The following is a 14,291-nucleotide window of genomic DNA, read 5'->3' on the forward strand; positions in this document are numbered from 1 at the left end:
CCTTATATGTAATTTCTCATGAGACTCAAAATCGTAGTAAATAATGAGTGGTATGCCTTTGTTCCTTAGCTTTTCAAACATGCCTGTTAATCTGCCCTCACATGTTTCTTCAGACTTACGAAGAAAGGATCTGAGCCCTAGCCAGTTTTGCTCAGTGGATAGAGCCTCGGCCTGTGGACCCAAGAGTCCTGGGTTTGATTCTGGTCAAGGGCATGTACCTTGGTTGTAGGCTCCTCCCCGGCCCGGGCCCTGGTCAGGGCTCGTGCAGGAGACAACCACTCGATGTTTCTGTCTTTCCCTCTCTCTTCAACTCTCTCTAAAAATCAATGGAATAATGTCCTCGGGTGAGGATTAAAAAAAAAAAAAAAAGGATCTGATAGTATATAATGTTTCTTTTACAAGGTTTGTGTTCCATGCCAAATAGCTTTGTCTTTTGATCATTAAGTCATAAGTAGTGGTAAGTAAAACTTCAATAAATAAGTAGGAAGTCCCTTTGGTCATATTAAGTTCCTTAATAATTATCAAATATTCTTTCAAATATAAGAATAAATGAATATATGAGTCCTTGGTTTTATAGACAGATTTACCAGTTCATTCTTTTTCTAATGCAGCTAAATAATTTTTGTCCTCATTTATACTATTTCTTTTCTTACCTTACTTATATACTATCAAAAAAATATACATTGAGTAAAAATCTTAGTATATAACGAGAGATTAATAGAAATTGTAGTAAAACAATGAGTCCAAAGTCTTATAGTGATTTCCCTTATTGTTTACTTACCCTGATAACTTCATAACTATTAAGAACTATTGCTTCTAATTTCTGGACAGACGCTTCAAGAACTTATACAAAGAACCTGTGCAATAGATCTATTTAGGGATTTCATTCGTATACTTTAAATCTTGGCTTACACTTTTCCTTCTGTTCATCAGCAGGATATTTCCTTTATTCATTTTATACCACAAACTTCTTTTTAAAAAAAAAATATGTCTTCATTGATTTGAGAGAGGAAGAGAGGGATAGAGACACCAATGATGAGAATCATTGGCTGTCTGCCTCCTGCACACCTCCAATTAGGGATCAAGCCTGCAACCCAGGCACGACTGGGAATCAAGTAGGTGGCCTCTTAGTTCATGGGAGGATGCTCAACCACTGAGCAACACCGGCCGGCTGCACCACAAACTTTTATGTGATGGAAACACATGCAAGTTTTGCTACTTTAAAATTGTATCCTCTTCATAAGATGTAGAACTTGAAGTTGGACATAAAATGTCTTTTCACTGTGACATTTACCATTTCTTCCTCATTTTAGGTGTTGAGACTTCTCTCCTAGCAGATATATTCATTCCTAAAAGCTCAAACCTAAATTTTTGATAATACTGCCACCAGGTGGTAGTGATGCCTCATTTCCCTCAAAATCTCATTGTTTTGTCTAAGTGAAAATAATATTTAATGAATTTTTCCATTGTGTTACAAACTTAACATAATCAGTAGACCTAAACAAATTGCCAGATGTTTTTTAAAAGCATGTTTTAAATTATTAGCAAGAAACCATCTGACATTTATTAGTCCTTTTCACTCATTCATTTAGGAGAAAAGTATAGCTAAGCTATCTTCTTCCCTATTCCTATTTTGCAAACTGAGAAATATCTCAATGTTACATAAAACGTCTTTTAGCAATATTAGTTCATAGACTACGGCTAAGTTTTCCAAGCCATTTTCTAAAAATGGTTATTTAAAATGCTATGCTGTCTTACAATATTTAGGTCTTACAGAAGCCTACACCTGAAACCTGTATGATCTTGTTGACCAATGTCACTCCAATAAATTTAATTAAACACACACACACAAAATAAAATGCTATGTTCTCAAGTGAAATAAGGTTAAGTTTAAAATTTAAAAAGCAATAGACTGTTCAATGCAAAATTTTAGTCAAAACACTAGTTATAATACTCATTAAAATGTGACATTGCAAATACAGACTATGTTATTTCTAAATCTTTAATATACTACATCTCAAATTTGACATGTGAATCCCTACCCCGTTTTATTGTTTATCTTCACAACACAAACATGAATTTTTTTTCATTAAATTTTAATGGGGTGACATTAGTCCACATGTTTGGATTACTAATGTACAAAATCTGTATATAGGGCCATGTGCCCACCACCCAAAGTCAGATCTTCTCCTGTCACCTATTAGGACCCCTTTCTTTCCCCACCCCCTCCTTCTGGCAACCACCACACCGTTGTTTGTGTACATAAGTTTCAGTTTTATATTAAACATGACTTTTAAAAATAGTTACTACCCCTACTATTAGATGGTTCAAGAAACAGAATTTTTAGAATAACGATAGGACTTCTTTAAAAGGATTCTAACAGTTTATTGCTGTCTATACTGATCATATGTGTAATGAAAAAATGGCTTCTGGTGATTATAAAGCATTCCAGAATTACACACCAGGGCTATCTATACACTTGAAAAACCTGCTTTACGTAAATCATACAGTAATATGTAGGCTTAATACAGAAACTCAGGGCTAGGAATCAAATCCTAATAGACTGTATTTAACATGTTTCTCTTATTCTTAAATTTGACATTCCCCAGAGGGAACTAGCACAATCTTAACTAATCATTAGTGAAAGAATACCACCACAAATAGTAATAATGGCCTAAGAAAAATATTTCTTAAAAAAAACACACAAACATTACTATTATGTACATTATAACCAGGTCTAAGCACAGTTTTAAAAATTGTGTTTAGTAATATGTTAAGAATGTGAATACAAAGTTTAACAAAATCGGTAAAATAAAAAATAACTTACAAGGAAAGCAAGTTTACATATTAGTGTTAGACATTTTTCTTTCAATTACCTAGTAGATAGAACAGTTCAAGGGCTCACAGGCAAATGTAACATCTTTATTTTTCACAGTTACTGCAATCAGTCCAATATTAAATAATTTAATTCATAAGTATTATTTATATGCACAAACTACACTTTTAACAGCATGACCTTTTACTTGAAAAATAAAGGACAATATAATTATATTATTTACACAATGCCCATAACACTAATGGACAGTTTTTTAATGCTTTGTTTTCTAAACGTTTTGTTGTTTTTAAACAAAAATAAAATTGAAGAGAATGAACCAAAACAGTACCACCAAGTCACATTTTGTCATCAGACACTGATGTCCTCATAGTGGTTCAACTAAGATTATGATTGAACTTCCATCCTAAAATATAAAAAGTATTTTTTAAAAACCATGAAATCCGCCTGGCTGGAGTGGCTCAGTTGGTTGAGCGTCATCCCTGCACCAAAAGGTTGCCAGTTAGATTCCTGGTCAGGGCACAGACCTGGGTTGCAGTTTTGATCCCCAGTTAGGGAGCATATAGAAGGTAATTTGATCAGTGTTTCTGTTCTCTCATTGATATTTTTCTTTCTCCTCTCTAATCATGTCCTTGGGTGAGGATTAAAAGAAAAAAACAAAACAAAACACAAGAAATCCATCTAGCTATGTTCAAATATAATAAATTGTACTGCCATAATAAGAGAACATCCTTAAAATATGAAAACCAGTAAAGAGCACAGAATTTTTTTAAACTTTTACTCACAATACTGCATAATAAATGTGATAATGACTTTTTCAATGTTTCTTCTGTTCTTTTCTTAGATGTGCTTTTTCTCTTAGCTTTTCAAGGTCTTGTCACAAAGAGCCTTAATCACATTTTTTTGTCAAGGTAAATGCACTTATTTTGGTAAAACATTTCAAATGACGTAAATGCTAAGCATTCCCCACTGTTTAAATGACTTCTCATAAGGTAAAGGTAATTTTCTACTTAGATGTCTCTCTTTTATGTAAAGGCAACCCTGGTTCTTTGTGTAATTTACTACCTTTTATGTATAGTCATTCTCACTAAAGATGCAATATATTTTTTAAAAGAAATACTAAGTACTTTAAATATGCTGAAAAAGTAGAAGGGCCAGTTTAGAACTATAATCTAGGAAATAATACATCCAGGTTCAGCCCTGAAAACTGGTCTTTCATAAGTGAAGGTCAACTAGAACATAACTGACTTTCACAGTTTTATTATTATTAATTATTCTTCAGGTTAGTACTAATGTTACAAATCAGGCCTAGTTAGGCAACATTTCATTTTGACTCACTGGGTTTTATACAAAATGCTTTAGGAGAAAGTTTTAATAAAACACTGTATAAAATATTAATTTTCTATAGCTTATAGTCTTAGCTTTAAAGGTTTTCTATTACTAAAGGTAAAAGTAATTCTATAACCCAAAGATGCAATTTGTGAACCCTATTTCATTAAGTCATTGTCATTCTTACTGTTAAATACTGCCAGAATTCAGGAAAGACAAGTAAAGAAGCCATGCCTCACTTGCTGCAGAGGTCTTTAGGCACTCGGTTGGCTATAAGAATACATCTTCACTTACCCTTTCTCTGTAACTATTTCTCAATATATGGGTCACATATAATCTGAAAAACTCAAATAACAAATGTACATTTTAAAAAATGTAAAATCAAGAAATCCCTATTTAATCCAATTTAATCTCAATCAGATATTTAAATTTTGCTATAGAATAATTTTGGTAAAGCAATATTGTACTGAATTCCCAATCCAAAATTCCTTTCATCTACATATCCTAAATTAACTATCTTTGAGATGTAGAATTTCTTACAACATATTATGTGCAAAATAACTCTTAACCACAAAACGTGAAACAACTGCTGCATTTAAAATCAAGCAACATCCAATACTCCAGCAGCCACAAGCTGCCGTGAGAGCCAGTCCAACCCTTCGTATAGTCCCATCCCACTTCGAGCATCACAGCCCTGGATATACCAGCTACGGCCACAGCACAGTTTATGAAGACTGAGAAGTTCAGTGATTTCTTCTACTGAAAGGGCTCCAGCAACATCCTGAAAGATATATACACATCAGAATTTCTTAAAAATCAGTTAATATTGACCATCAATATCATCATTTTTTAAATTATTACCATTTATAAAGAATTCTATTGGTACCATTCTAACCATTCACCTTTCAGTAATCATTCTGAGATTAATAAAACTAGAAAAAAAAAGCGTTTTGGTTAAAATCATTTACTTACTTGTATTATATATTGTGTATATAGCAGCTTTACAATGAAATCAATAAAAGCCATGCAGCCTGAATGAAAGATACTGTCTGAGTCATTATAAGGCATCAATTTAAAAGAAAAATTAATGTATATATATTTTTAAATTTGTTTATACATAGGGTTTACAAAATGAAGGGTTTATTAAACTATTCAGAATACTCGAACATCCCTACTTCCCAGAAGAGTCCACCAGTAATATTCTCATATTTTTCCAGAAAATTTCCATGCACATTTGTACAAATAAACACAAATAGGAACATACTCTAATTTTGTTATTTACTTAACACGCATGTTGAATATTGACAGCTTTCTATTAGGACAAACAGATTTTCTACATTAATTTTAACATGTGAATTGCATTCCACTGTGCAGGTGCAACATCATTTTCTTTCCCAGTCCTATACCAAATGTTCCAATCCTATAAGAAGTTGTGTGCTTATGTGCTATTACAAATACATACATATTTTTTACATACATTTGCAAAAGTATCTGTGGAATAATCTTAGGATATTTGTCTGCAGGATATATTACTAGAGGTATAATTACAGAGTAAGAGGGTATATGCATTTCCCCCTAAGAAAATGTCTCAGTTTAATAACGACAGCATAGTGTATGTAAGTCTGATGATTCTCAAAGATTTTTGTCTTTCACAATGTGATAATTGGAGAATGGTATTTTACTTTGTCTTATTTGTATGTCTTTAATCATAAGTACAGCAAAGCGTATCAGCTTATTTTTGGCCATTTTTTAATTAGGGGGAAATCCTATATTCCTCATCGTACTCCTCCTTATGACATCTAAGCCGCTCTGTGGCACTTAAAACCATTTTGATCCTCCTAGAAACTTATGGTCAAGATCTAGAAATCTGCTGTTCCCTGTCCTTCATCCTCCCCTTTCAATCACCAAATTCTAACAATTCTACCATCATAAAATATCTTCAATCTGCTTCCACCTATCTATTCCTCTAAATAGGGATCTTGTTAAATCTCTCACTTGAATTACTGCAGCAATTTACTGCATCTTCCTGTCTCTAGTCCCTTACCCTTGATTAATTCTACATCCTACCACCAGGATTATAGTCTGAAAACAATGATGTGACCTTACAACCAACTAATCCAAAAACCTTTTGATGGCTCTCTTTTCCTCACAGAATAAAACCTACATATCTCAGTATGGTCCTGTCAGGCCTTCCTTCACAATGTGGCCTCATCTGTTATTCTAGATTTTCTTCATCCTTTACCTGCTCCTCACATACAAGTCCACTGGATGCTCCCTAAAAATACGAATGCTTTTATTTTCTCTGCCTACCATATTCTTGCCTTCACATACTGATTCAAAGACTTATCCATAATTTCAACTTATAATTTCAACCAAAATCCTACTTTTTTACCAATCTTAGAAGATGTCACCTTCAGAACTACTCTCTAATTTGCCATAACATTTTGTTAACATTATTGAAGTTACTTACCAGTTTTCTTTGTATTAGAATGTCATATATATATTCACTTACATGTTTACTTACATACATTGGAGTTTCAGAGAACATCAACTGACTGACTTCTTTTTGAATACTCCAAGGAATGAAGCACAGAATTTGTACTTTCCACATAGATTGCACTCAGAATAGTTAGCAGAAACTTCATAAATATCTACTAATTATTTCTCTTTTGAAATATTTCTAGCTACCCTATGATATGAAATACACAAAACTACTAAAATAAGTATTCTGAAATACAAATGTGTTACCTGTTTGTTAGCAAAAATCAGAAGCAAAGCATCTCGGAGTTCTTTTTCTGTTAACAACTTAGCAAGCTCACTGTGTGCTTCATTAACTCTGTCTCTATGACTGCTATCAACAACGAATACAACAGCTACCAACAAAATGACAAAAATTTCAGTTAGTCACCTGCTAAGTTTCAGTAAATGGACAAAATATTTAATGCTCTCATTATATTATGGGTAGTCTACCATTATTTTTATGGAAAGGCTGCTTATTATTATAGGAGCAATATTTAATGGTATGATCTCAAATAGGTCACATAACTTTTCAGCTTTCATTTCCCCATCCATAACAAAATTTACACTTGCTCTTCCAATTAATATTTCCTCTTAATGAATGAAAATGTACCCCTCATGATCTACCTATTGACGCTACTTATTTGTTGATTACTAATTCTTTTACAAAAAGAGAATCCTTTAAAAATAAATCACCATCTTTCTCTCTCCAAAGTACTCTTTCTAGACACCTAGCACAGCACTTTCCAGCAGAAACTTGATAAATATCTATTGAATGAATACTTTTTAGAAATCTTTCCAGCTAATTTATGGTAGCTAAACATATTCAGACATTTAACCTTTCCTCATGATCAAAATTCCTTTTTTCTCCATTAATCATTGGCTCATATTAAATATCAAAAATCCCAAAGTGAACATAATTATCTAATCTCTCTTCTAGGTGGAAAGTAGGATGACGTATGGAACAGGTGGTATAAACATAAGCTTTTTATTGGGATACAGGAGGCAAAAGTTAGAATGGGGTCCAACTGTTAATAAGTGCTGGATGGAATATATGTGACATAGCAGAGTTTGGTCTAAAGCAAACCACTATAGGTTCTTCTGCAGATAACAACTGTGAATGAAAATGGAGCTTTTAAGATATTATAATGGGATATATGTTTAATTAAATTGAACCGCATAATCATACACCACAAATTCTATACTACACAATACTGCCAGTGATCATACTCATGACACTAATAATTTAACTGTTAAGAGCAGTACTCATAACAGCGCACATATACAAGCTAAGTATTGTTTTTATGCTATAATTATTCCAGTCTTTCCACCTTCATTTTTTTTAATAATGTGGGGCTGGCTACCAATATTTAAAGGTATAATCAATATTTAATAAATGCTTAAACATCAGCTTTACTATTTAAATCAATATACTGAAAACTGGCATCCTAAAAATCTGAAAAATTACGGTGTCATTTTTTTCTCTTACCTTGGGTATTCAGGTAATAATGTTTCCACAATGGTCTTAATTTGTGTTTTCCACCTACATCCCAAATAGTGAACTTTAGATTTTTATATTCTACAGTTTCCACATTAAAACCTGAATTTAAAAAAAAAGTTACTTTAATACTGAACTTATATTTACAGTGACACACCACACACAAGGCAACTCCCTGTTTATAACTGTGACTTACAATTATCTTCACACAGCAATATCTATTGCTGCCCAACCAACTCCACTCCTAATCAACCTATGTGGGGAATGTATACCTTTATCAGTTATTAGACCCCTAAAGCCTGGGTCCTTAGGACCTTAAAACACAAGTACCTGCCAACTCCGCACCACTACCACCCCCTCACCCTTAACCCTCAACAAGGTCACCAATCATTTATTCCTTCCACCTGTCCCACCAAAATTCTGTTCCTTCTTATTATCCCACCATCCACATTTCAATCCAATCCTACAGCCACTGAATCTTGCATTTTTCCTCTGAAATGCTGGTGTCTTACAGCCAGAAAGAAAAGCCCAGCTCCATGACAGACTGGCATATTATAAGATCCCAAAAGCTCAGCTGTAAGCTAGGGTTTGTTAAGGTAAAAAGCAATACTCATACTTACCAATTGTTGGAATAGGTTGCATAAACTCATCCTGTTTTAACTTAAACAAAATAGTAGTTTTTCCAGCACCATCTAATCCTAATGTAACAACTCGAATTTCCATTTTTGGTCCAATGTGAACTCTGTTGTCCTATAATTTTAAAAATATTTTAAAATTTTAATTTTGACATAGTGTTAGAAAGCATAAAGATTTATACTTTTATTTATAAAATGTCACTGTTGATTACTGTCCTTTCTCCTATTCATTTCTCAATCACTGAAATCTGATCTGAAAGAGAAGAGTCACTCCTTAATGCCACATCCTTTACTAAAACGGACTACTTTGTTTTTGTGTAAATTAAAAATGTATGTATCCACCTAATTTTAATTTCTCCAGATTTTTTTTTAGCTCAACTGAATCTTCTAAGGGTTTTTATGCTGTGTTAAATATGTTAATAAATATATTAATCAAAAATGAAAATTGCTGCTCACTTCCCAGAAATATACAGTTAACAATTTCATATATATCCCACCAGACACTTTCCTATGAACATACTGGTTGATATACACAAACAAAACAAATATACTTTTGTTTGTTTGTTTACCCTCACCTGAAAATATATGTTCCATTGATTTTTCAGAGAGAGTGGAAGAGAAGGAGGAGGGGAGGTAAAGTGAGAGAGAACATCGATGTGAAAGAAACACATCGACTGATTGCCTCCCACACGTGCCCTGACCCAGGTACCCTTGGTGCCCTGACCCAGGTGCCCTTGACCCTTTGGTGCGAGGGCCGATGCTCTTACCACTTAGAAACACTGGCCAAGGCAAAACAAATATATATTTTTTTAAATTTTTTTTTCTTCATTTCAGAGAGGAAGAGAGAGGGAGAGAGAGATAGAAACATCAGTGATGAGAGAACCACTGATCGCTGCCTCATGCATGACCCCCACTGGGGATCAAGCCCACAACCCCGTCATGTGTCCTGACTGGCAACTGAACCGTGACCTCCTGATTCATAGGTCTACGTTCAACCACTGCGCCACACCAGCCAAGCCAAGAATACATTTTAAAAAGATAAATTTAAAAAAACAAACATACACTCAACTAACTTTTATACTCAACAGTATATTATGGAATAATTTCATTTCAAAACATAAAGGCCTGCCCTTTTCTTTCAATTACTTTGTTATATTCCATGAGCCAAGATTTAACCAATCCCCAACTGACAGATGTTAGACCATCTCTGAATTTATCATAACGAACAACATTCTTGTAATGAGTGTACATATTACTAGCTGCATGATCTCTCTGCCTCATTTCCCTCATCTATAAATTCAGGATTAAAACAGTACCAAACTTACACAATTTTTACAAGGATTATTTTTTAAAACACATATAAAATCCTTACAACAGCTCCTAAATAATTGTCGGTAACTATTATTTTGCCTCCTCGTTTTAGCACTCTTCTTTTATAATACAACACTGTCCTGGTTTTTATCCCACCTTTTTGGATGCTCCCTCCCATTTTCCTTTTGTCTACCTTTGTAATATTGGTGTGGTTGAGAGTCTATATGAGGTGTGTTTCTTATCTACATAGTCTCATTTACTCCATGTGCTTCAGTTACCATCTTTATGATGATGGATCCTAAATATACACTTCCGTACAGTCCTACACTTCAGAAATAAAATGATATATGAACCAGATTATCTTTGTGAGAATTCTAGAAACCAGTTGTGAAGTTAAACACCCAGGGCAACAAAAAACGAAAAAGAGATTCCAACAAAAGAGGTAAGAAAATTGACAGAATTCTGCACACCCATCTATGCCCCTGCCTAACCTGGTATGGCACAATGCAACTAAAAGGAAAACACCTATACCAGGACAGAAACATAAGGTTTTACTGAGCATCCAGTGTTTTGGCTCATCTGGGGTCTGCCTTAGATAGAGACCGGGTACTGTCTCACCCAACTTGAACCTCTTAGGGACAGCCAACGGCACAATTTGAAAACCACTAGAAACAGAGGCAAGGACATGGCACATTAGAACTCCTGCTGTGCAGGGAGAATAAGAGATTATTGGCTTCTGAAAAAATGCAGAGGCAAGCTGCTTCAGGAATTCAAGGCAGCTAAAGCACACACACAAACCCAGAGACGATAAACCCCAGAAAAGGTTTGAGAATTCTAGAATCTCTAGCTGGTGAAGGTCTTTCCAGGCTCAAAGCCAGTTCATAAAGATTGGAGAGGTAGTTGTTTATTCAAATGCTCAACTCTCAACAAAAATAGGACAAGGCATAAAAGAAACAGGAAAACATAACCCAATCAAAGGAATAAATAAAATTCCAAAAACTGACCCTGAAAATTCAGATTTATGAGTTGTCAAAGAACTTAAAAAACCTGTAATAGAGATACTTAAGAAGTTAAAAGAAACACAGACAATAAATAAAATCAGGAAAACAAAGAACAGGCAAATTAGAATATCAACAGAGATAGAAATTTTTTAAAAGAACTAAAATTCTGGAGATGAAAATATAACTGCACTGAAAAAGTTCACTAGAGGCTTTCAAAAGTATACTTCATCAGGCAAAAGAGAGAATCACCAAACTTGAAGATATGTCATTTGAAATCAAGTGAGAGGAGAAAAAAGAAACAAATGAGTGAAGAAAGCCTGAGGGATTTATGGGACACTAGCAAGGAGATCAACACTTGTGAGAGTCCCAGAAAGAGAAGAAAGAAAGGGGCAGAGAGAGAGCTTACCTGAAGAAATAATGGTTGAATACTTCCCAATCTGAGGAGAAATGGACATAAAAATTCTAACTCAATGCATCCCAACTAGGATAAACCCAAAGAGACCCGCACTGAGACACATTATAATCAAACTGTCAAAAATCATAGACAAAGAGAGAATCTTAAAAGCAGCAAGAGAAAAAAGGCTCATCACATACAAGGGAGCTTCCATAAGATTACCAGCTGATTTCTCAGCAGAAAGTTTGGGATCCAGAAAGGAGTGGGAGAATATATTCAAAGTGCTGAAAGAAATAAAACAAAACTGTCAGGACAGACTGACAGTTGTCAGAGGGGAGGGAATTGGGTAGCTAGGTGAAAAAGGTGAAGGGATTAAGCAGTACAAATTAGTATTTATGGACTAATCACATAGATGTAGATTCTAGCATAGGGAATATAGTCAATAATATCTTGGTAAATATATATGGGGCCAGGTGGGTACCTGAAGCATCAGGGGGATTACTCTGTAAAGTACATAAGTGTCTAACCATTGTACTATACATCTGAAACTAACACAAAATAATACGAAATATAAACTGTAATTTAAAAACAATTTTTAAAAAAGAAAAAAGCTGTCAACAATGAATGCTATATATGCCAAAACTGTCCTTCAAAAAGGAAGGAAAAAATAACGTTCCCAGAAAAGCAAAAGCTGAGGGAGTCATTACCACTAAATATGAACAAATAGTAATCTGTACTGTTGTAATTTTGGTGCATAAATTTAATTTTTATAGACTTGAAATAACAAAAACATTTTATACGCCTGAAACCAATAGAAAATAATAGTGAATGTAAACTGCAATTGAAAATTTTTTAACTGTAAGCCTCTGTTAATAGGTATACAGTATATAAAAATGTATTTTGTGACATCATTAACAAAGTGTGGGGGATGAAATAGGTATGCAATTGAAGTTAAAGCGTTAACATTTAAAATAGTGTTAGAACTAATATGTTTATGTAATTACAATGGTAAACACACAAAGAAAACTTCCATAAAATATAAACAAAAAGAAATGAGAAGGAAATCAAACCATGTCACTACAAAACAATACAGTAAGAGAGGAGAGACAAAAAAAAGCTACATGATATATAGAAAACAATGAACAAAATGGCAATAGTAAGTCCTTACTTATCAATAATTATTTTAAATATTAATGGATTTAGCTCCCCAATCAAAAGACATAGTTTGACTATATGGATAAAAAAACAAGATTAAAAAAAAGAAGAAAAAACAAGATCCAACAATAGGCTGTCTACAAGTGACTCACTTTACATCTAAGGACATATATAGGTTCAAAGTGAAAGGATGGAAAAAAATATTCCATGCAAATCATACCCAAAAGAGGAGGGATGGCTATCCTATCAGACAATGGGCTTTAAGTCAGAAACCATTATAAGAGAGACAGAAGGTCCTTATATGACTAGAGGCTCGGTGCACAAAATTAGTACATGGGTGAGGTCCCCAGGCCTAGCTGGCAATCGAAACCTGAGCACCTGGCATGGACGGGCAGGTCCCAGCTGACCTCTGGGCCCTGGGCAGCACCCGGCCCCCAGGCTCCTGCGCACCCCCCTCCACCTGAGTCACAGCACCGGCACCGGAGCCCCACGTGGAGATGCAGTGAGTCGGCCAGACGCCGCAGGCCAGGGCACCACGTGGGCCTCTGGGCCACCCAGCAGCACCACACGGAAGCCAGGCGGGCAGCATGCTCTCTCCTGGCTGGCCTCGTACAACAGCTCCTGCATGAACCCATGGGGAGCCCAGCCGGCCCCTGAGGTCCTAGTGGCTGTGGCCTGGCTCACCCGGAAGAGGCCATGTGGGGGCTTCCCCGGTGCGTGAGCCCTGGCATCCTGAGGGAAGGTAGCAGGCGGAGTGAGAACAAGCTCAGCGGACACCCAGCATTCTCACTGCACCTCTGCCCCCGTCACCCCCACCCACAGGTAGTTTGCGAAAGGTCGCAGCCCCCCACCTGGGCGCCACAGGAGGTTGGTCGCCGCCCCCTGATGGTCAGCGCATGTCATAGCAAGCGGCTGAACTCCTGGTCGAACAACTGCCCGAGGAAACAACTTGCATATTAGGCTTTTATTAATTGTCTACACTAATAAAAGACAAATATGCTAATTGACCGTACCTTCGCTACATCCATCAGTCAATCAGAAGAGTATGCAAATGAACCCAACTAAGATGGCCATTAAATTTGCATACTGCAGGTGGGGCAGGGCAGTGCATCCGCCACCCGCCCCAACCTCGGATCGGGCCTGCTGTGTGCACAACACGGAGAGGCGCCCCAACCCTGGGATCAGGCCTGCTGTGTGTGCGACCGGGGCGGCGGGGCAGGGCAGCACCATCTGCCGCCCACCCCAACCCCGGGATCGGGCCTGCCGTGTGCGCGACCCGGGGCAGCGGGGCAGGCACCGTGGGATCGAGCCTGCCATCTGCCACCCAGGGAGCAGGCCTAAGCCAGCAGGTGGTTATTTCCCGAGGGGTCCCAGACTGTGAGAGGACACAGGTCGGGCTGAGGGACAAACTCCCCCCCCCCCCGTGCACAAATTTTTGTGCACCGGGCCTCTAGTTTAGGATAAAAGGATAAATTTAAAAAGAAGACATACAATTATAAGTAGTTGGATTATAAATATATAAATTAAAGCCAAAACATGAGATCTAAAACTATAAAACTCCTAGAAGAAAACATGGGATGAAAGTTTCATGACATTGGATTTCAGAATGATTTCCTCA

The 14,291-nt window shown here is 36.1% G+C and overlaps 1 protein-coding gene across 7 annotated transcripts in view; it reads right to left on the reverse strand.

Annotated features, from left to right (window-relative positions):
- Positions 1-14,291, reverse strand: part of TRIM23 (tripartite motif containing 23) — a 43,735-nt gene that overhangs the window by 6,119 nt on the left and 23,325 nt on the right. For 3 of the 7 annotated variants that reach the window (XR_004967396.1, XR_004967395.1, XR_004967397.1), the window contains exons 8-11: positions 8,798-8,927; positions 8,169-8,279; positions 6,911-7,035; positions 3,619-4,943 (exon numbers count right to left, since the gene is read on the reverse strand). Coding sequence is in view for 4 of the 7 variants with exons in the window: in XM_036308140.1 (XP_036164033.1) it covers positions 4,764-4,943; positions 6,911-7,035; positions 8,169-8,279; positions 8,798-8,927 (546 nt within the window). In the remaining 3 variants the exon portion in view is untranslated. Of the gene's footprint in view, positions 1-2,364; positions 4,944-5,120; positions 5,194-6,910; positions 7,036-8,168; positions 8,280-8,797; positions 8,928-14,291 lie in introns of those variants that run through there. The other 4 variants (XM_036308140.1, XM_036308142.1, XM_036308143.1 and 1 more) reach the window with 2 other exon arrangements.

Source organism: Myotis myotis, unplaced genomic scaffold, assembly GCF_014108235.1.
Source record: "Myotis myotis isolate mMyoMyo1 unplaced genomic scaffold, mMyoMyo1.p scaffold_m19_p_5, whole genome shotgun sequence".
NCBI lineage: Eukaryota > Metazoa > Chordata > Mammalia > Chiroptera > Vespertilionidae > Myotis > Myotis myotis.